The sequence below is a fragment of the Alligator mississippiensis genome, chromosome 9, assembly GCF_030867095.1.
Source record: "Alligator mississippiensis isolate rAllMis1 chromosome 9, rAllMis1, whole genome shotgun sequence".
Classification (NCBI taxonomy): domain Eukaryota; kingdom Metazoa; phylum Chordata; order Crocodylia; family Alligatoridae; genus Alligator; species Alligator mississippiensis.
The window spans coordinates 73,538,649-73,559,548 of NC_081832.1; the positions used below are offsets into that span (position 1 = coordinate 73,538,649).

The window sequence follows — 20,900 nt, forward strand, 5'->3', positions numbered from 1 at the left end:
TCTGGAACCAACTTCCAAGGGAAGTGGCGCTTGCTCCTACCCTGGGGGTCTTTAAGAAGCGGCTCGATGCCTACCTGGCTGGGGTCTCTTGAGCCCAGTTCTCCTCCTGCCCAGGCAGGGGGTCGGACTTGAAGATCTACAAGGTCCCTTCCGACCCGACTTCTATGATTCTGTGATATGATTCTATGAAATTATGTTCCACACACAGGTAACTGTTTGCAAGGCTCGGACCTTGAGGCTGGAAATTTCTTGGACAGAATATCATGTGTTATAGGCCTATTGCACCAACGGTACAAAGCCTGTAAGAAAGAGGCAATCTAGTATTCCATCATTACTTCCTCTGTCAGGCTTATATTCTGCAATCTTGTGAGCAACTAATTGTCAAACCGATCCTAGAATCCCCAAACTTCTTTACTACCTGGTAAATCACTCAAATAAAATAAAATAAAATAAAAATCCCCTGAAGTAAAGGCAACTGCTGGGATCGAAAAACCTAATTTCCTCCAAAAATGTGTTAATGTTTAAATCAGAAGGTAGAAACAAATGTGGAAACTCATTATAGGAAGGAGAAATATAGTACTTCTTTGAGCATGAAAGCTTCCAGCGTTCTCTGAATTATATCAAGGAACTAAGCAAATCCAGCAGCAAATACTGTAACTAGTTCTTAATCTCTTCAATCCTCCATAAATCAGTTCGTCACCATTAGACCACATTCTGTTTTATGATATTGCACAAGATAATGGGGACCATGTTCATGTATGTGTAAATGAAACGATCCTCAATTACAGCCAATAAAAACGTACCATTTAAATACTGGAATTCCCTTTTTTGCTGCCTGCAACAGGGGACAGCATTTACTTTCCTTCTTAAAATGAGTAATACCACCTAAGATGTTTTTGCATAGAAGTTGTTAATGAAAGGCCAGACTCCACCACTTAGTTGTTGTCTTGTGGGTGCTACTTTATGGAGTAAGGGCTCCTATACACATGCAGGGAGGCTGCTCCGATGAGTTGTACTTTCAGCACATGGGAGCAGACTGGATTAATCAAGGCTGTTGGAGCGCTTGTAATCACTGCGCTCCAGCAGACTCCGGTGTCACGTGCATCAGTGTCCTTGCACTGAAAAATGGCAGCCGGGCACTTCAAAGCTCCTTCAATGAGCTTTAGTTCAAAGCACCCCACAGCCATTTTTCAGCACAGGGATGCTGATACAAGTGACATTCTGGGCACTTTTAATTAGCACTGCTCTCAGAGCCGTGCTAATTAAAGCACCCCCTCCATGTCCCAGAGCACATCTATAAATGCCCTAGAGGTCTAACTCAGTAAAGAGTGCTAGCATAATCTGGCTGCATAGCATTTAGACTTCTTTCTCGTTTTTACCCACAGTATGCCAGACCTACTTCAGCTGCCATCTAAGAATTGAATAAAAAAATTACAAAAAAGAAGAATATTAACTGGTTGTTTTTAACTTCCCAGACTTGTAAGTGATGGCAGCACTTTGGAGTAAGGACAGCTGTCTTCCATTCTGAGCGCTGACACCAATTAGAAGGATAACTGCTCTCTGTCTCTGCTCATCAGTCTGTAAAATGGGGATAATGATACTTGTCTTGCTCACAACTGGCTCTAATCTCGCACAGCCTCAAGCACCATCCACTCCCACCAACTTCAGCATCAGGCCCCTAGTGAGGAAGTGGTGAGCCATACTCCAGACTAAGATTGGAGGCACATGGGCTAAGTATTCCCATGCATGCCAGGATGACCTTTCCCTCCACCACCTAGCAGAGAGAAGAGCTAGGGCTCCACTAAAACAGTGGCTCTCAACCTTTTTCAAATCAAGGAACCCCCCAGGGCATGAAGCACTTCTCTGTAACTTTTTGAAGTGGCACGTGGCTCATTTCACAAAGCAAGTGCATTTATCATCGCCCTTACCTCCTTGCAGAGGAGCCGGGCAGCGGGAGCAGGGGAGAGACCAGGTCGGGAGAGCCCGAGCCTGCCCTCATCTGCTTTTCTGGGGGCACTCCTCAAGGCATCTGGCAGCTGATGGAGAATCGCCCGACTAAGGAGTAAAGCGGGGTGGCAAAACAGCTTTCGTGCCCTGGGCAAGTTTTCAAGACCCTGGCCCCTACAAAAGCTGAGTGCTTTGGGGGACCCCAGCCCTTACAAAACTGGTTACTGAGCAGGGGAAGAGAGCAGGGACTTGAGCACTTACTTCGCAGAGGCATTGCACTTTGGAAAGCGACTGCCTCCGCAGAAGCAGACAAGGTCCTTGGGGCAAATGCAGTATCTTTTATTAGACCAACTCAAATCGTTGGACACCGAGCCCTTAGACCGCCACCCCTCCCAATAGGCGAGGGGAGGCGGCAAGTATCCCCCGAGAGCTTCAGCAGGGCGGAGCGGACGCCCCGGGGGTGCCTTTCGCAGGGCATCGCGGCCGCGGGGCCCCCGGGCTGGGGCTGGGCGCGGCGCGGCGCACTCACCTCCCGCAGGAGCTGCTCCACGTGCGGCTGCAGCAGGGCGAGCAGCGCCGGGCCGGGGGGGCCGCCGCCCCGCGCCTCCAGCGCCGCCACCCTGCCCCGCAGCTCGGCCGTCTGCAGGCTCAGCACCAGGCAGGCGGCGGCGGCCAGCGCCAGGCACAGCGCGGCCGCGCACCCGCCCGCGCCCATGGTCCCTCGGCGCGGCAGCAGTGGCGAGCGAGTGCGGCGGAGGCCGGCCCGGGGCTGCTTTTCTCCTCGCCCCCTCCCCGGAGCAGGGGATGCTCCGCGCCAGCCCCCGCCTCGGGGATGACCCAGCCGCGATCCCACCCCCGCGCCCAGCGCGCATGGACACGCGTGGAGCCGGCCGAGACCGAGCGCCCTCCGGCGGGAGCTCGCACCGCCGGCGGGGGGGAGCCCCGCGCCCCCCGCCGCGTGCAGTGCGGAGCCGGCTGCCCCTCCCTCCCTCGGCCCCGCCCGCCCGCAGCACGCACCCGCACACCTCCCTCCCGCGACCGTGCCCGGCGCGCCCAGCCCTCCCCGGGCACGTCTCGGGCGTGCAGCAAGGAGCGGGCTCTGCGCTAGCTGGATGCCGGGCTGGGCTGCAGAGGGGCCTGAAGCACGGGATGGGACCCAAAGACGTGTCATGAGGCTCAGGACAAAGTCCCGCGTGTAAGGACGGGACAATCCCGTGCGCGGGGATGGAGTGGCTGGGCAGCGGGCAGGGTGGATAGGAACCACGAAGGCGAGCGGCATCCCGGGCAGGAGCATCGCCAGCAGATCGAGCGAGTTATTTTCCTCTATTCTGCACTGGTGAGGCCACAGCTGGGGTCCTGTGTCCAGTTTTGGGCACCCCGCCGTAGGAAGGATGTGGGCAGGTTGAAGAGAGAAGGGTTCAGGGGCTTAATGAGGACAGGCTGAGGGAGCTGGGCTTGTTTAGGTCAGAGAAGAGAAGACTAAGGGGAAAGGGCAAGGGGTGGTTACAAAGGAGCAAGACCAGCTGTGGGCACTTATTTGGGCCAGAGGCCTTAAGGAATCTGGAGGAGCTGTTGCAGGCCAGGAGGGGCGAGGTGCTGACCCAGCCTGCAACAACTCACTATAATCAAGGGGCTCTGCCCCTGCGCCCAGCCTGAGCAGTCACCACTTGGCAATCCCAGCTCCAGGGTCTCCATGGGTAGGGCATGCTTGGCTGGGCAGATAGGATGGGCCATGGCCAGGATGGCAGAGCAGTGACAACATAGGGCTGGGGCCCGAGGCAGAGCTGCAGTCCGCTCCCAGCATACCCCTTCCCACAGAACTGGTGCCCATCACAGGGACCTGCAGGCAGTGGGTTGTGGCTCTGCCCTGGGGCCACAATGCCATCACCCCATAATCCTGGCCCCAGCCCCACCTGCTACTCTCTGCCTAACCACAGCCCCCCATCCCATCCACCCAGCCAGACACACCCTGCCCACATGGATCCTGGGCTTGTTTGCATGGAGGACCTGCCCACCCACCTCACCCAGTGCTCCCAGCAGTGGGTGCGGGGCAGCAGGGCTCGGTCTGATGGCAGCAGCAACGCTGGCCCCTGCAGCCACCATCACCACATTGCCCCAGCCCTGCTCCGTGCCTGGGGACAGGAGGACCAGCCACATGCACCACAGCCTAGGCTGTCCCCAGCACCTGGGCCAGGCAGTGCCAAGGAACCCACCATGGGCCAGATCAAATCCCTTGGTAGGCTGAATCTAGCCCATAGGCCATATTTTGCTCACCTCAGAGATACATTGTTTTCAGTGGTGGCAGGAAACAGAAGGAGCAATGGTCTCCAGCTGCAAGGGAAGTTTAGGTTAAATATTAGGAAAACTCTCTAAGAGGATAGTAAAGCACTGGAGCAGACTACCCAGAGAGGCTGTGGAATCCCCATCCTTTTTTTAAGACCCGAGTAGACAAACCCCTGGCTGGGATAGTATAGTTAGGCATGCTCCTGCTTTCAGCAGTGGGTTGGATGAGGTGATCTCCTTTAGTCCCTTCCAACCCCGATTTTGTACGATTCTGATAACATTTTTCATGGTATATGGCCCAGGCTTACTCTGGATTTGAGCCAAACACCATCCCCAATTGGCCCAGTTTTGAGTAAGTACCTTGGACTGGGGACCTCGGAGGTAGTTAGACAGGATGCCACCTGAATCATTCACCATCACTGGCCATAAGAGAGTGCAAAGGAACAGAAAATGAGAAGACTTGCAGCCTGCACCCTACTCCCCTCTGCACAAAGACCTGCAACTTCTGCAGATGGATCTATGCTTGAATGCAATCCTTGCCCCAGTCTCAAGCCCTGTCAGTGAGCCATGGTAGCAATCATCCTCAAATTGAGGGACTGCCAATTACTGCCTATGTGGCATAACCATGCTCACCCCATTAGATGGTAGGCCTGGATGGAGGTTTGACCAATCTAGACAAGAAAGCACAAAATCTGAGGATGCAGTACATTAGGTGCAAACACACACAACATATTAGATGCAACTTGTCTGTTATTTTTCAGAAGCCAGATTCTGCTAGTCTCACTCGGTAAGGCACTGTTCATTCTAAGGACTTGGGTCAGATGGTGAATATGCAAAAATGCTGCGAGGTAAGGTTCTTTAGGTAGATGTGATAACTTGTATCACCAACTAAATAGCTGGAAAACAATGTTCTTTGCAAGCTTTTGGGCACAAACACCCTTCCTAGGTCCAAGATAGATTGGTTTGAGCCTTTTAAACTTGAGCCCTTTAATAGAAGCCGTGGGAACCCTCAGTCAATGATGGATCGAGAGGGGATGTATATGCTGAAATTAATCCCTAGTCTTGTCTAAACAAGTGAGTTACCCTGAGGCAAACCCCGTCCACAAAGCAAAAACTGTGCCCAAGTGGTAAAACCCTTGCACTGGGGTAAATCCAGCCATTTTACTCCTGTTGAGTCAGGCTGCAATTTTGTCACAATGCAAGTAACTTCAGGCCACTGGTCACACGCACACACCCTGTACATCTTAGTGCACTCTGAGGGTCTTCACACCAACTCCTTCCACCGCTTTGCTTCTTTTTCCAAACCAGTTGTCCTGTTTCCCCGTGTTCCCCGCTTCCGGGTCACAGAAGCGCAAGTGACACAAGCACACGAAAGGGCTTTGCACCATGGCAGGGAGGCTTCCTGAACAGAATTCTACACTTTTTTAAAGTTCAGTTACTTCCCAATTCAACCCTGCCACCCAGTTTGCAGTGTTTGATTTCTTTTGTGGATTTCCACTTTAAAGCAAATAAAGTCTGTTTTTGTTTACTTAAAAGAAAGCTTTATTTTCTTCCATCGTCCAGGCAGCTGTTGTTTGTAAAATGTATAACAGATCCCTCGTTCACAAGGACAGAGGAGGGGAGCCAGAAAGACACTATTAAGAACAGTCCCTAATCACCGTCACTTACGGCTCAAATAAAGATGGATCAGATCATAAGGGCTTCTTTGATGGCTTCTCCTTGGATTGACGACGCATCCCAATTCCACTGTCCTTCAGCAGCATACATAACCCAGGAGTGCTCCAAACTGTGAAGGCTCGCAGCTCTGGAGGGGCTTACCGAGGACTCAGACAAGATCATAATACAGAACCTCAGAGAAGGCACTGGTGTCTTGAACTTCTGTGCCACAATAGTTATTGCATCGATTTGTTTCTCACTATTTCCTCCCTGAAGATCCTCGTCTTTTCACATAGGCAACTGACTCTAACACGCAGAGCAGTGGTTCTCAACCACTTTAGACTCTAGGCAGCTTTTAGTTTCCACTTATTTTTTGATTGTGGAAAAATAAGAGCAATTCTTCTGTGTCAAAGAATTCAGAAAGACCACAACAGGTCAGAAAGTTTTTGTTGCTATGGATTCCTGATTGAAATCTCCGAGTTTATCTTGTGAATCATGCGTAAGGTTCTGCACTTAAAGCAAATATTACACAAGAACTCCCTGACCACTTAAAAGGGTTTCATGGCAGCCCAGGGTGTGGCAACATGCTGGTTGAGAACCCTTGCTGTAGGGCAAAGATGTAACCTAGTCTCTCAAATGGATGCAGAGCCCTTTCTTGCACCATGAGTCTACACGTGGCCATTACTTCTGATCACATCTTGTTAACCTTCCTTCAGGTCCTTTTCCTCCACCTGTTTCCTCTCCATTTTTCTGGGTTTTTACCCTCTCTCAACATCACTTTCTTCCAGTTTGTTGCTCATTCATTTTTCTCGTGATCTGAACTCCCCACTCCTTCCTTTTTCCTCTTATGTTTGTGGCTTCCCTGTTCTGCTTCAACTGCTGCCTACTCAGAGGGATCCAAACTGGAGTAACAAAGTTTCTGGCCTGCATGTTGCTGTACAACCAAGGGACACACTGTTTTACATCATCACAAGAGGAAAAAAAAAAAAAGTTGTTGCCCCACTAACTCCCATGCTAAGAGTCTAATGTGGGCAAATATGTACTCCAATTATCATACATACTAAAAAAAATCAAGTTAAGCGCAAGCAGGAGCCTAACCTTTAACACGACCCAATCCAGACAACACGGGTATAAAAATTCCTATTTTTTTCCAATAAAGATAAGACCACTGTGGGAGGCCAAAGAGCATGAGAAAAGAGAGAGGCAAAAAACAACAAACCCTGGCAGCTCCCTTCTCCCCAGCTGCAACCACAACCCTACACTCTTCTGTAGCATGTGGGGGGAGCTTGGAAATATGTTTTTCCACCTGCAGCTGGAATCCCTTGTACCGGAGGTGGCCAAACTGTGGCTCACGAGCTGCACACAGCTCTTAGACTTCTGAAGTCAGCCATTTAGCAACAGATTTATCTGAGCTGGGGTGCCATGCAGAGTTGTGTCCCTGTATCTTAACAAACTAACAAAGTCAGGTAACAGGCTCCCCAAACAAATCCTATTTTGGCAGCCCCAAGACCAAAGGACAGGAAGTTCATCCAGAGGGATCCTTTGTACCATGTTAAGGACCAAAACGACAACCTCCAAAGTTATCAAAAGGAGCAGATCAAAGGACCTGTCCAGCACAGAAGTGCTCAGTATCAACTGACCTCTGCCTTAAGCAGCTGACGCAAGTGGATTGGGATGGACTAACCAAGTCAAATGTAGTAGAACCACCACCAAACCTGCCAGAATGCAAGTGCTTTCTGCAGTCAAAGGCTCAAGTACTGAAGATTCAGGTCACTTCATCCTGAAATACACGAGTGAATACTGTTCACCATCTCCTTGTGAATGAAGTTTTTGATTCCACTTGTTTTGCATTAGTGTCCCACAAAACAATTCACAACGGGGCATCTGAGTAAGGAAGCTACTAGAAGTTAGATAGTCAAAGTAAATCAGTTGGGACTCTCAGCAAAACACTGACCCGACCAAGGAGTTCCATCTTTGCACACGCACTGCACTGAACATTTAGGAAGTCAGCAAACCCACATAACAAATGTAACCTCCCTTTCCATAAACACTCGTGTCACCGATCTTGGATTACTACAGAGCATTAAACAAAGATTATGGTAATTATCTGATGAATTTACAAGCAACCGATTAAGGTCTTTTAAATGCAACATGTGTTATTTAATATATGCAGTCTCTAAAGCAAAATAGTTTACGTTCTTCTGTCTCAATATGGGCATTTACAGGTACACACCTTAATGTAGAATCCATATACAATATTTTCAGATACCAATTAAAAAAATTAAAACCTTGGATTTGTGTATCATCTAAAACGAAGACAAAACTAGGTAATGTTTAACTTTGCTAGAACCTAACTGGACCAGCTTTTAAGTTACCAATGAGTTTCAAAAACCAGTTTCAAAAATTACTTTTATTTTCATATCTATGATCAAGACCAGAACCGTTAACAAGGTAAATATGGCAGTGATACAAAAACCATATGGAAATATTTACAGGCTTACCTGTACAAAATAACTTAAAGTTTACAAAAGTCTCATGCTATCTCTGCTGACTGACACAGTCTATGTAATCTCCTTGGAGAAGCATATAAGCTATCTGAATTTATTTCCTTTTTAGTGGGTCAAAAAAAGGATGTTGCAAGGCTTCATCAAGAGTAATTCTATCAGATGGATCGTACTCCAACATTTTGTGAACAAGATCAAACAGAGTCTGATGATCTGCATCCTGACAGTGCATGAATTCCTGAAAAAACACACAAAATAAGAACACACGCACATTTAGATCGGTCCCTCACAAACAGGAATCTCTCCAAGAAGGAAGCTGACGTTTTTGCTCACCTTTAATGGCTTACAGCGTCTCCTTACATATCGGCCTGAAGAACTATGTTCATCCCAGTCCAACTGGTCATGATGAAAATAATGTTTTCTGCATAAAAAGACTTATTTTTAATATGCACTGCATATCCTTCTACATGTAGATTCCAAACTGATGTTATTGAGTTAACACTTGTACATGAGGCTATATTTATATTATCTGCTAAGTTAGAAGCTCTTTTTAAAGAATAATTTAAACTTAAATCAGACTGTTCTAAGAGAAAAATAGAGCAGTCAAGTTTAAAAACTCAGCAGCTTTCTGTCACAACTTTTGTTTCCCATACTTTTTTTTTTTTTTAATTTTTTGTAAAATTGTTGAAGTTAAAAATAGCCCATGTCTGCTCTTTTAGTTTCAGAACTGAGAACAAGCTCCGTCCAGCACCTGTCCAGCACTCCATTCCTCCCGGAGACAGGAGTAAATGCAGTCTTCACTAATTCCACCCCAAGTCTTGCCGTGTATGGGTCTATAAAGATCCAGAACTTGCAATGCACTGCTCCTCTACACCTCATGGATACTCCCCTCAAATTCTGCAACCACAATACAACAGAACAACTCCAGTTGCAAATGTCCTTCACAGGCACAAAGGATTTGCCCCTTCCAGAAGTATAAAAGGATTCCCCTGATCTCAAGGAAACTTAAACTATTAAAACAAATGCATGCCCATCTTTGGCTTTTGTTTTCAACACTACTAAGTATCAAAAAATGGGAGGGGAAGTATTGCCACTGCCCTCCCTTTCTTGCTACCCATTCTTTGCATGTGCTTTGAACATTACTGACAAATTGAATTAATCTTTTGATCAGTGATTTAATAAAGAACTTGTCACAGATTGGTCAGAATTATGACAATCATTTGTATAATTTAGATGTTAAAAAAAAACAAAAAAACTCGGTTTTAATGCTCTGGAATTTTTAACAGAAATACTCTTTAAAGGAGACATCTCTCTGATTAAGAACAAATTATAAGACAAAAGAGAGGCCTGAAATTAAAGAAAATGAAGTATTCCTTCCAGATGCCGGGTCAGCATAGATGAAAGCAAAAAAAAACCCATGGAAAGGGACTAGTTCGGGGTATAAAATGTTATACTGGCCAAGATTATTCGATTTAATGTAAAATGTGTGTAGAATACCACAATTTTGCTTACTTTTTTTTTTACTATTGGTCTAGAAATGAAGGATGTTCTCTCTATAGCTCAGTATCAGCTTGTAGCTTTTCGCACTTGTGGGAACCAAGTGCCATGGCACCTTAAACTTCAGCAAAATGGGATCCAACAGGGCCAAACCCCATCCTGGAGGGTCCAGGAAAGGCAGATAATCCTTAACAGCCCTTTATCACTGGCCATGAATTCAGGAATTCCCAAACTGCACAGAAGTCATCTGGAAGTACTGATTTAGCAGGTAGCAGGCTCATTTACAGCACTGCTGCGACTTCAGGTATAGCAAACTATTAAAAACTACTGTACAACTCTACCATTAAAGTGCAAAGAAGTTTTCAAGACTTAAAATATGAAGGCGATGGGGACTACACAACCTTTGAGTAATTATGTAACAAACCTGTTCATGCAAACTCTTCAGGAAGAACCCTATGATGTCTCCCTAGCCAATTTTCAGAGACAAACAAAAGACATTTTAGAGTTCTGAGATGCACGATTTATTTATTTATTTTTAAGAACAGAAACATTAGGAAAACTAGATAGGGGTTGCTATTAGCTCTGCCTATAAAGAATTTTTACCTTGATTTCTTGATCATGTGAGTAGGTAGAGGCCCTAATATTCGCTCCATCATTGCCAGGTGTTCTTTACTATCATGTGTCTGTAAAAAGAAAGAGTTATTGAGACCTGCATACTGTTTTCCCTGTCCATTAATGATATTTAGTCTACATTGTAAGAAACAGCCATTGCTTTATTACAGAATCTTAAAAAAAAAATTACCCCCGTATATTGCTATTACTACTATTATGAATAATAAGCACAAACAAAACCATGTTGGGAATACACCATACTTCCCAGGGCAGGAATGCTCTCCTCAAAAAAAAATGACAGTGCCAGTTTTTTAATAAGAACATGACGTGATTTTTAGTTTTCAGTATTTTTTCCCAGACAAACTTCATGGTTTATAAAATTGCTCATGTACGCTTACTTATAGCAACAAGATTTTAAGAGAGATACCAACTTTTAAAAAAACTGCACTAAGCAACTCTGAAAGCAACTAAGGAGCTCAAACACCTTTACTAACAATAAGTTTACCATGTTTTTAGAGACAAACAAAGGAGCAACTTGCCAAAAATCCTTCAGAATTGTGATTTTAACAATGGACATAGTCATTCAACTCATTTTCTAGCCATTAGCATATTCCTCTCAGTCACGGGGACCACCCAATGTTCCTTAAAAGCACAGGAAACTTTTTCATATAATGCCAATTCAGTTGTACAACACTCTTTGGTCAATGAAAGACCAACTCTGTCATACAGCACAGCATGTTAAATTCACTCATTCATTTTTGCATGTTTAGCAGTACCTGTAAGACTACTAGAACTTATTTCCACTCTATCCCTGCCTTCAGATTGCCAAAAAACTATAAATAAATTAGGTAACAGCTTATATCATTTTCTTAACCAAATTCTATGAGTTTTATTTTTTAAGACTTATAAAGAAAGCATGTTACCTTAGATAAAATGTATTCCATTTACAATATCAACTATAATATTTCAAGTCACAAATAGTTTGCTTTTAACTATTATAGTGCTGTAAGTAGGAATCTTAGGAAGATCAAGTCAGGAGTCAGTAACAAAATGGTCTATTTTGCTCTAGATACCTACCTGGAATACTGTAAAACCCAGGTAATATTCAATTAGAATGCAACCTATACTCCAAACATCACAGGGCTGGGACCATCCCAATGCTACAAAAACAAAAAGAAAGCCAAAGTATATTTAAAATATTTTAGCTTAAACTGGAAGTTGGTAATTCACCAATCAGCCACCACTAGTTGTTTGCTTAATTCCAATTCATGTGCCCCTAAAACTTCTCTTCTCCCTGAAGCCATTTTAGGATATAAAAAATAAATATAAGACTTTATTTTCTAAACATTAGTAATGTTTTTAATAAAGCATACTATAATCATTTTTATAGCAAAAAGGCAGAACAAACTTTTTGTAGGCTCCCATCCATAACTCAGTATCACAAATTCTCTAGTAATAGTAGAAAGAACTGTGCACTGAATTACCGCGACTATCAGAAAGTAGTCAGTGCATTTTATGAAGTGTGATGAAGCTTTCAACTGAATGATAATTAAACACAAAGTCCTATCTATCAGGAGGTATCAAAGACTCTACTGACCTAAAATAACCTCAGGAGCTCTGTAATGTCTTGTAGACACTAATGTACTGTGATGTTCATCGTCAAAAGTTGCACTTCCAAAATCAACAACTTTGATATCCGTATTTTTTAGTGTTCGTTCATCTCGTTTCTGTAATAAAATCAGACAAAAAAGCTGATGTTCAGAAAAACATCGTATATACACACATAATTTTAAGCTACTTGCAAGATGTCCACATGCACATGGATGTCTCTAAAGTACTTTTACTGAGAATATTTTGCTTCAGCTAACAATATCTTGGTATTACGACTGAAGTCTTAGTTAGATTTAGCGCAAGATGATTGCCTGACATGCTTTATGAAGTACACAAATCCAAACTATACTTCTATGGTTTGGCTTCATTTGTTGGAATTTCAGAAGACTCACAGGGTCACCTTAAACTTTCTATGAAACGCTGGAACTTAGGAAAGCAACACAGGCCCTGTTCTACTATTGTGTGATATTGTTCTGCCACACTTGAAGACCAGTTGTTTAAAATTCAAGGAATTTTATAAGGTCAGCAAAAGGATAATGCAGCTGGAGGAACAGCTGACTAACCTAGGTAAGACAACCCTTTATCACATATTTTCATATTTGACAAGCTAACATTTAAGACAGACCAAATAAAAATCAACAATATAAAAACAGGCCAATAGGAGCTGCCAAAAATATGTAAACTTACCATCTTAGCATTGTACTTTACTATATAATCTGAGTGCACAAACAAAATATTTTCAGGCTTCAGATCTGTGTGAGTCAACTTATTATGATGTAAAACTAAAAGAACAAAAACAAATCTTGATTTAATAAACTGTTTTCTCAAAATTTTATAGCACGTTATGAAAGTAACAATTTACTTACAATTTATAGATTGACATATCTGATATGCCATGTGTCTTATGTCATCAATACGAAATGGCAAAAAGCTGTTTTCTTTAATAAAGTCATAGGTACTAAGTCCCAGCAGCTCAAAAACAATGCAAACATGACCATGATGATCAAACCATTCAAGCATCTGGACACAGCGGCTTAAATAAAGAAAAAACAGTGAAAACACAGTTAATGTGTAAAATAGTCTCTTTCTTCAAATACTTAAGGCATTGACTTGTAGTCCACTTTTACACTTACAATGTGCTGCTTGGATCCATGGTGTTTAAATGCTCCAGCACCTGTATTTCTGAGCGGGCTGCTTCACAGTATCTACCAACATTTTTCACAATTTTAACTGCTACATGCATTCCTCTCCTTGAAAAATAAGAAGTGAAACATTATGACTATACTGTATTAGTTCTCAAAAGTATACAACCTACACTCCCATAAAATTCTAATGCACTTTGATGCAAAGGCACTTCCCAAAAACTGCAGGCACCAGAGACCTGCAAGTTAGGTTTTAGGGGCAGTTGATTTTAGTACTTGTTAAGGGACCGACTGGCATTATAAAAGTATTAACCAGATGCCATTAAAAGACCAGCAGCTGTGCTTTACATTAACTGCAGTTTTCAGTTGGAGGCAAGGCCATATCCCCCCTGTAAGGCACAGGATAGGGGATAGTCTTCAACAGCAGTTAACAGGGCCCTCACTGAAAAGAGCACACAAGTACTACAAAAATGGCAAGTTTCTCAGCACCTCACACTATTTTGCTCTGTTTCCAACATTTCTGCTGGAACCAAGGAAAAATATTTTTTCAATTTCAAACACAGCTTACCCTTAGATCTTTAATATTTCCCCACTCTTGTGAACCGACAGATCTACATATATAAAAAAAAATTATAATGGCTTGCTGTTCATTCAAAATAGGTCTTTTTAAATAAAAAAAGTTAAAAAGGAGTCAAGTGGACAGAAGAAAATTATTAAAAGTCAGAAACGTCAATTTCTAATTCCGAGCAGTAGCTTTATATACCAGGCTCTGCCAGTGACTCAGTGTGTGGTCTTCTGTAAGTAAACTTCTCCACATTCAATTTTGTATTCTCTCTATACCCATGAACTCCTAAAGACTTCAACACGAATTGTAGGGGCAAAATAGAGGATTGGGCCCCTCACACTGTACTTGTGCCATCACCAAAGATGCAATAACACCAGCTACCTAACAATTAACATTGGGATATCATGTAGTTAATGTCTGTATAGTATCACCGTTTCCCACCTCTTGTCAGTGCCCTGTTTGCATGGGTTTTTATACAGCAACAGAAGAAAGATACTGACAGATAGGCCTATATGGATGAAGAACCTTACAAACTGATAAGGGAATCTGACAAACAGATGCAGTACTTGAAATTACATTATTTTTAAAACAATAAAACACACATCCAAGTTTATTATGTCTTCTCAACACTGAAAAGTGCAATGATTTTTTTTTCTACTTATATACTGCAACAGCTTATATTTTATCTGAAGCCCTGTATTACAGGAAAGAAATAATACCTGGACTATCTTCTCATATTCCAAATAACGAAATTTTCTTGTAATAGTATGCTTACAAAGATGATAAGTATACTTACATATGGTGATCAATGCACTCCACTACTTTTCCAAATGCTCCTTCCCCTAAAGTATCAACAATTTCATCTAAAAAGAACAAAGAAAAGTCAGATTAGTTACTGCCTTACTCAAATAGTGATGAATGCTATCAAAGTAGGCTTTTAAAAAATGTGCCATTTTAAAAGCATAATTACTTTAAATCTCAACATCTGAATGTGTTATTTTATTGGACAGGTGTCATGAAAAAATTAGTTAACAACTATCTCTTGTTCTAATCTCAAGCTTCATTTACTACTTTGGAACAACAGTATTTAAATTCTACAGAAAAGATGATATGCAAAAGAACAAAAAAAGCACAAAAAACAGAACAAAAGAGCAATGAAGATTTCCTTAGCCCCCCTCCTGACATACTATTCTAAACAGATTTTTTGCTGAAAAGTTTTTAAAAAAGTGTTGAAAAATGTTCTATACATCTTGCTCTTAGTACGTCTCCACTTTCACAGATCAGGTGACCCTCCTCATCATCCTCTACACTCCTGGATCTTTTCCTTCGGTGACTCTTCTGGAAACGGCACCAAGATCGTCCAGCCAATCAATATATCAGAGTGAATTCAGGGCAGAATACGCAATTCATTCAGCAGGGAGATATTCAGGCATTCAGTTACGCACCAGGCCACGAACAGTTGGCAGGAGCAATTTCAAATTCAGTCCCCAGAAATTCACAGGGCACAGTTTATGTTACAGAAGAAAAACATGGCAAGGAACAGATTTTCAGATAAATACTGAAAGTGATAAGGCAACAGAAAAAACAACACAATTTTGTCTCTCAAACACTGGTTTAGTTGAAGACTGATATTAAGACTGCAATATCATTATTTTCTAATAACTTAATATAAAACAGCAAAAGTTAATGTTTATTCATAGATATATAATCTTATAACCAGGTGAGAACTCCTTGACTGACCAAATTTTTTAAACAACTGAAGTCATCTAAGTAAAAGAATTTATCAAGCAATATTACTTCCTTCATATTTAGAGCAAAGAAATTACTCAAAAAAGTCCTTGAACAGCAATGTGTAATCTAATGCATCATTCTACTTCTACTGAAGATTGGGGCAAATTTGTATTACTTTGTATATAATAAATACAACTAAATTTCAACAGGTATCATGCTGGTAGAGAAAATTTCAGATGGCATGCCCTGCTAGTATGCAGACAGCAAGCTCATCTGATCTTCAATAAAACATTCAGCTGCCATTAGATTACAAGTGATCAAAATTATTTGGAGAGAGCGTGTGGAACTGAAGTGTCTCGCTGTCAACACGTGACAGACATCAACTGCATGTTCGTGTATAAGCATTTACATTTAAATAAAAAGGTAAATATTTTTAATTATCATTAGCAATGGATTTGGGTGGCACCTCAAGCTAGCTGTGAAACTTAATTTACTAAGATGGTGAAACAGCTGGGATAGTTGCGCTGTCACACAGAATAGTGGTCAACAGACATGTACTTCCAGGCAATAATTTAAAAGGATAATGTCAGTGATTTAATTACTGACTACCGTAATTTCCCCCCCTAGTACAGTATTCTAAAGTTTTATCTAAAGACACACACACACACACACACACACACACACACACACACACACACACACACACACACACACACACACACACACACACACACACAGAGGAGAATGCTAGGAATCTTTTATTTACAAAAGACAAATTTCCTTAAGCTCTTGTACTCATGAATTGAAGTTCTAGCACTCAATAGTGGTCTACTAACACTAGCCTGTTAATAATAAAGTTAAAAATTACTCATACCGAATGAGAATGGTGACTGGAGCAATGATGTCTCTTATGCTTCTTTTTATGACTACTTTTTCTGCTCTGGCCAGAGGACTTGCTATAGTGATGATGGTGACTCTTCTCATTGTCTCTGTGATAACGCCTGTAGTCATATGCTTCACAGAAGTCATTTCTGTATTCCTCAATATATTTCCGGTCATGATGGTCTCTCTCATTTATGGATCTATTGTCCAAACAATGACTGAAAATATATTTAAAGTGAATTGTCTCCACTTTAAAAATACCTGCGTTCTAACAAGACAACTGATTTGGTCTGCACTACTAAGGCTAACTGTAAATGGTACGGCATCTTTCTTTACACTGACAGTCCTGTCTTGACACACCTCCCCACAAAGAAATAGGTAGGCATTTAACAAGCAAGCTTACACAGTGGAGATACTTAAATAGTATGTCTCAGATGCATTATTGTTAATGCAAACTGTAACAGCACAGTAACCTGAACAAATAATACGAGATAAAGACCCAAAGTGAGAACTACTTCCCAATACAACTACCTTTCATAACATCACTTTAGCTCAAGTTCTCTCCAAAACATACAGAAATTACATGGTGCAAGGCCCCCTGTTCTTAAACAGACAATTATTTAAAAGAAGAGAAAAAAAAAAGCTGCAAGCCAATTTTCCACCTTGAAAACTGGAAGGGAATTAGGCCTGTATTAATGCCTGCATTAACACACTGGTAACACAAAATTAGATTTCTGTTTCAAGACTTTTTCCCAGCAAAGAAGAGCCATGAAAGCTACAGAGGGAGCAGATAACCACCTTCATGCATTTGTACACCTGCCTCTCTGACATTTTAGATGAGAAACAACAGGATCTTAAAAAGAACTGAGTTTGGTCTCCCATTTGAAGGAGATGCATCAAAACATATTCTCTTGCAGAAAGCTGCGTCACATGTTCAAATCTGAAATTTAAATAAAAAACTATTTTAATTCACAACAAGAGGTATAGTGCTTTCAATCCAGAGCCTTTTACCTGTCTGAAGTTTCACGTGATTTATAATGTTTGCTTTCTTGTGCACCGCTGTGGGACCTCCTCCTTCGTTTATGGCTGCTGCTGTGCTTTCCTTCATCCCCACTCCTTTCATCATCCCATTCAGGACAGTGAGTTCGTTTTGAATGCCGCATCTACTGGAAAACATAATGGGGAAAAAAGTTTTATACTGTAGTACAGAGGTGGTCAATCCACAGCAAGAGTGTCACAAGTGGCACAGGCACCCTCTGTGTGGTATGGGGTAGAATAGATAATGGAAAGAATAGGCAGCAGAGCAATAGATAGGGCAAGAAGCAGAAAGCAGAGCAAAGATCAGGCAGGGAGCATAGGACAGGAAACAGAAAGCAGGGGTGGAAATCCAGCAGGGAGCCCAGAATAGGCAGCAGAAAGAAAACAGGCAGCAGACTGGGCAGAGGAGGGATCAGTGGCACTTGTGGAAGGCGGGACTAATTTGCAGCACACCTGCCAAAAAGGCTGGACCCCCTCACTACCATAGTACACACTAAGGTGAAGTTAGTAACCGTCTCATTCGTGGAAACTTTTGTCCTTTTGAAAATATTTCACACATCCCATGTCAACGTTAGTAAATGAAGAAGAGCTGATTGCAGTAACCATTCACAGTGTTGTCAAGGTACAAAAACTGATTCAGACCAATCACACAATGTACTGACATTTGTTAGTGTGCGCGCCTGCTGCTCTAGAAAGCCCCCACTGGTTTCTGTGACTCCACGCATGTACCACTAGATACTAGAAAATCCAAAATGTTTATACACCAGAGATGGAAAACAGCTTTAAATAAAACTGGCTTCTTTTCAATGCATGCAATACTAAGACACTTCAGCTATATAATAAAGACACTGTTACTATAGGAAGCTCCTAAATGACAATTTGGAATACTAATATATGTTGTTTAAACAAGTCTAATACTCTACATCTGTTATGCAAAATAGTGAATAGTGAAGCCCCCATGGAAAACTATGAATTTGTAATACTATCTACAAAATTGAAGGCAGAAAACTATTAACAGAATACTGAATAGCAGATAAGCTGACATCTGACATGTAAAGGAATCCTATAAAAAATGGCTTCACTACACAGCAGGGGTGTTAACACAGATATTTAAGATGCAACAATTTCCAGTCTGATTAGATTCTAGCCAGTCTTGTTTTAAATACAGGGTGAAGGAATGAGGGCCAATGTTGCAAGTCTGATATTCCTCTGAAGTTTAAACCGACAGAAAATATTCACCATCAAAAGAAAATGGTATTTACCCATAACATAAGAGGCTGTGAAAGCATTACACTTTTGAGATGCAGAATCAGTAGAAATTAATTTGTGGGCGGGGAAGGTGGGGAGGGGAAGGGTTGCATTTAGCTGCAACATGTTCCGGATTGAATAAACATAAAATATAATGTGAGCATTTCTCCAAGTTACTGTTCCCTTTTCTCTCTCTCTCCTCGATATTCCCTTATTTCTTCAAGTTTAACTATGTGGTAGAACCTCTCTCACCCCATCTTTGCTTCATTTTGTTACAAGGGAACATAAATTAGGAATTAGCATTCTAACTTAACGGTCTTCAAAAATCTCATTGCGTCCTAAAGTTACAGGGAAATTTGTCTTAAGTGACACCTCAACAGACTGAAAAAAGTCCATGTGATTACTGAAGGTGTCTGCTCGCTAAAATGGGGAAAACCTGTAAGGATGCTTCGACTCTAGAAATCCAATTGAACAAAGACTCGCTGTACGTGCGAGGAGTTTGCAAATGATGGCTCTGCCAATGACCAAGGATGAGGCAACACAAGGGACAGCGGCAGCACAACCTATTACAGTAATCCTTTTAGGAACAATTATGGCTTACGCAGCTTCTCTTACTAGAAGTCTTGAGGGCTCCCGAATTCTCTCGTAGCAACAGTGCCATTTCACTAGAAGCTGAATCTATTTCTCCCTAATGCAAACACTACACTTGTTTTATCTGAACACGATCTTAAACTATTGCAGTTGAGTAACTTTAACGATCGCAGATTTACTTCACAAATCTCAAGTCAACAGACAGGCAGAATCGACTTCTCCGAAGAATCACGCTGTGAGCCCAGAGCCCGATTACACAGCTCTGGAGAAGCGCGATGGGTGATCAGTCTGTGAGCCCCCTAAGCATTCAATTAAGCTACTGCTTTACAATTTGTCTGCTCTGCCAGAAACAAGGACAGCAGTAGACTGAGTTACTGCTCTTAAGCACTGTGGTAGAATAAAACTAAACCCCTTAAAACAGAGATTCCCAAGGCCCAGGCCACGGAGGGTTGGCTGCCGGACTGAAGTCCAAAGCGACCGGCGTGCTGCGGACCGGCACCCAACCCTTTTTTATACTCGGCATAAAACGTGTAATGGTTTTTTTATACTCGGCATAAAAAAGGGCTGGCTGCCGGTCCGCAGTATTTTTATACTCGGTATTAAAACGGGTTGGCTGCCGGTCCCGGTCACTCCCGTCGGCAGTTTGCTGCCCCGCCGTTTGCCAGTCCGTGGTCTAAAAAGGTTGGGAGCCGCTGCCTTCGAACACCTGTAAACTTCTTCAGAAGAGATATTGAAAAACACGGAATAAACTAAAATAGGTGCTGTAACGAGTACGTTCAGCGGGGAAACAAACTTAAGTTTAAGTAAAGGACGAGGTGAAAAACAGCAAGAGCGTACTGCGGAAGCAAAGCATCTTTCGTTGCAGAAACTAACCCCCAAAACGTACCCGGTAGCAGTGCTACGGACAGACCCAACGCACGCACGCGCAGGATCAATTTCCCTCTAACATTTCTGGCACAACGCAGTAAAAATATCCCTCCCGGCCCAATTTCTTACCAAACAGATGGGCCGCTGGGTGGCATTTCCCCCCCGTGCACGGCGCTACACCCCGGCTGGTGTCGAAAGGTGCAAAAAGCCAGCCTAAAAGTCACCACGAAACGCGGTTGCGGCGGCGCGTGCCAAGCCTATGTATTGGAAAACACTCCCCCACCTGAAACCCGATTTCTCTTTATTTCAGAGGCCTGAACGCTTGCCATTAAAGAATTTTATTTATTTATTTGCTTGCAAAAAAATGGTGCTGGGATAATAAGAGATCCATCCCCTCTGCCCGCGAGCCCCGGCTGGTTGGTCTCGATTCACACCCCCGCGCTGTGCTGTCAAACGCCCGCGGAGGGTCCCCGCCCCCGCCAGGCCGCGGCTACGAGGCAAGGCCTAAAGCCGCGCTGGCGGCTGAGGGAAGGGCCCTGCACCCCACTCCCCCCCGGGCCCGGGCTCCCCGACGCGCCCCCGACACTTACAGCCGTCGGGAAGCCGCAGGGAGCGCCGTCCCCTCCCGCCTCACGCACCCGCACAAAATGGCGGCCAAGGGCCTGCGCCGCTTCCCCCTCCACCACCTTCCGCACTGACGTCACACGCACGCGCCGTGCGTGGCTC

General features: G+C 43.2%; 2 protein-coding genes and 1 long non-coding RNA gene across 7 annotated transcripts in view; 1 reads left to right on the plus strand and 2 right to left on the minus strand.

Moving 5' to 3' along the window:
- The window catches only part of COL23A1 (collagen type XXIII alpha 1 chain), a 288,152-nt gene extending 285,343 nt beyond the window's left edge, over positions 1–2,809 (minus strand). The window contains exon 1 of the mRNA XM_059712890.1: positions 2,477–2,809. Within this exon, the coding sequence (XP_059568873.1) occupies positions 2,477–2,662 (186 nt within the window). The 5' untranslated portion in view covers positions 2,663–2,809. The remainder of the gene's footprint in view (positions 1–2,476) is intronic.
- Positions 2,810–2,838: 29 nt separating this feature from the next.
- On the plus strand, positions 2,839–7,105 carry LOC132243352 (uncharacterized). The gene is made up of 3 exons (XR_009454823.1): positions 2,839–3,142; positions 4,992–5,078; positions 5,794–7,105. It is a non-coding gene; the product is annotated as an uncharacterized LOC132243352 (long non-coding RNA).
- Positions 7,106–8,281: 1,176 nt separating this feature from the next.
- On the minus strand, positions 8,282–20,874 carry CLK4 (CDC like kinase 4). 5 transcript variants are annotated; one of them, XM_006277599.4, is made up of 13 exons: positions 20,765–20,874; positions 17,442–17,593; positions 16,423–16,648; positions 15,065–15,155; positions 14,614–14,680; positions 13,244–13,360; positions 12,977–13,143; positions 12,798–12,892; positions 12,097–12,226; positions 11,577–11,659; positions 10,491–10,570; positions 8,724–8,811; positions 8,282–8,628 (listed from the first exon to the last, which is right to left on the minus strand). In XM_006277599.4, the coding sequence occupies exons 2-13, from the start codon at positions 17,591–17,593 to the stop codon at positions 8,488–8,490; spliced, it is 1,437 nt and encodes a 478-aa protein (XP_006277661.1). In that variant the 5' UTR covers positions 20,765–20,874; the 3' UTR covers positions 8,282–8,487. The 5 variants fall into 5 exon arrangements, with proteins under 5 accessions (XP_006277661.1, XP_014453118.1, XP_014453117.1 ...); XM_014597632.3 differs by lacking the exons at positions 15,065–15,155; positions 16,423–16,648 and having other exon boundaries at positions 20,765–20,873; XM_014597631.3 differs by lacking the exons at positions 15,065–15,155; positions 16,423–16,648 and having other exon boundaries at positions 17,442–17,596; positions 20,765–20,868.
- Between the last annotated feature and the right edge of the window lie 26 nt (positions 20,875–20,900).

Excerpts from the sequence above, each read along its gene's own strand:
- CLK4 (XM_006277599.4), bottom strand. The coding sequence starts at position 17,593 with ATGCGGCATTCAAAACGAACTCACTGTCCTGAATGGGATGATGAAAGG. Across the intron at positions 15,156-16,422 it reads CCAGTCACCATTCTCATTCG|AAGAGTCACCGAAGGAAAAG; the intron begins GTATGAGTAATT and ends TGCCGTTTCCAG. Across the intron at positions 13,144-13,243 it reads ATGGATCCAAGCAGCACATT|CCGCTGTGTCCAGATGCTTG; the intron begins GTAAGTGTAAAA and ends TCTTTATTTAAG.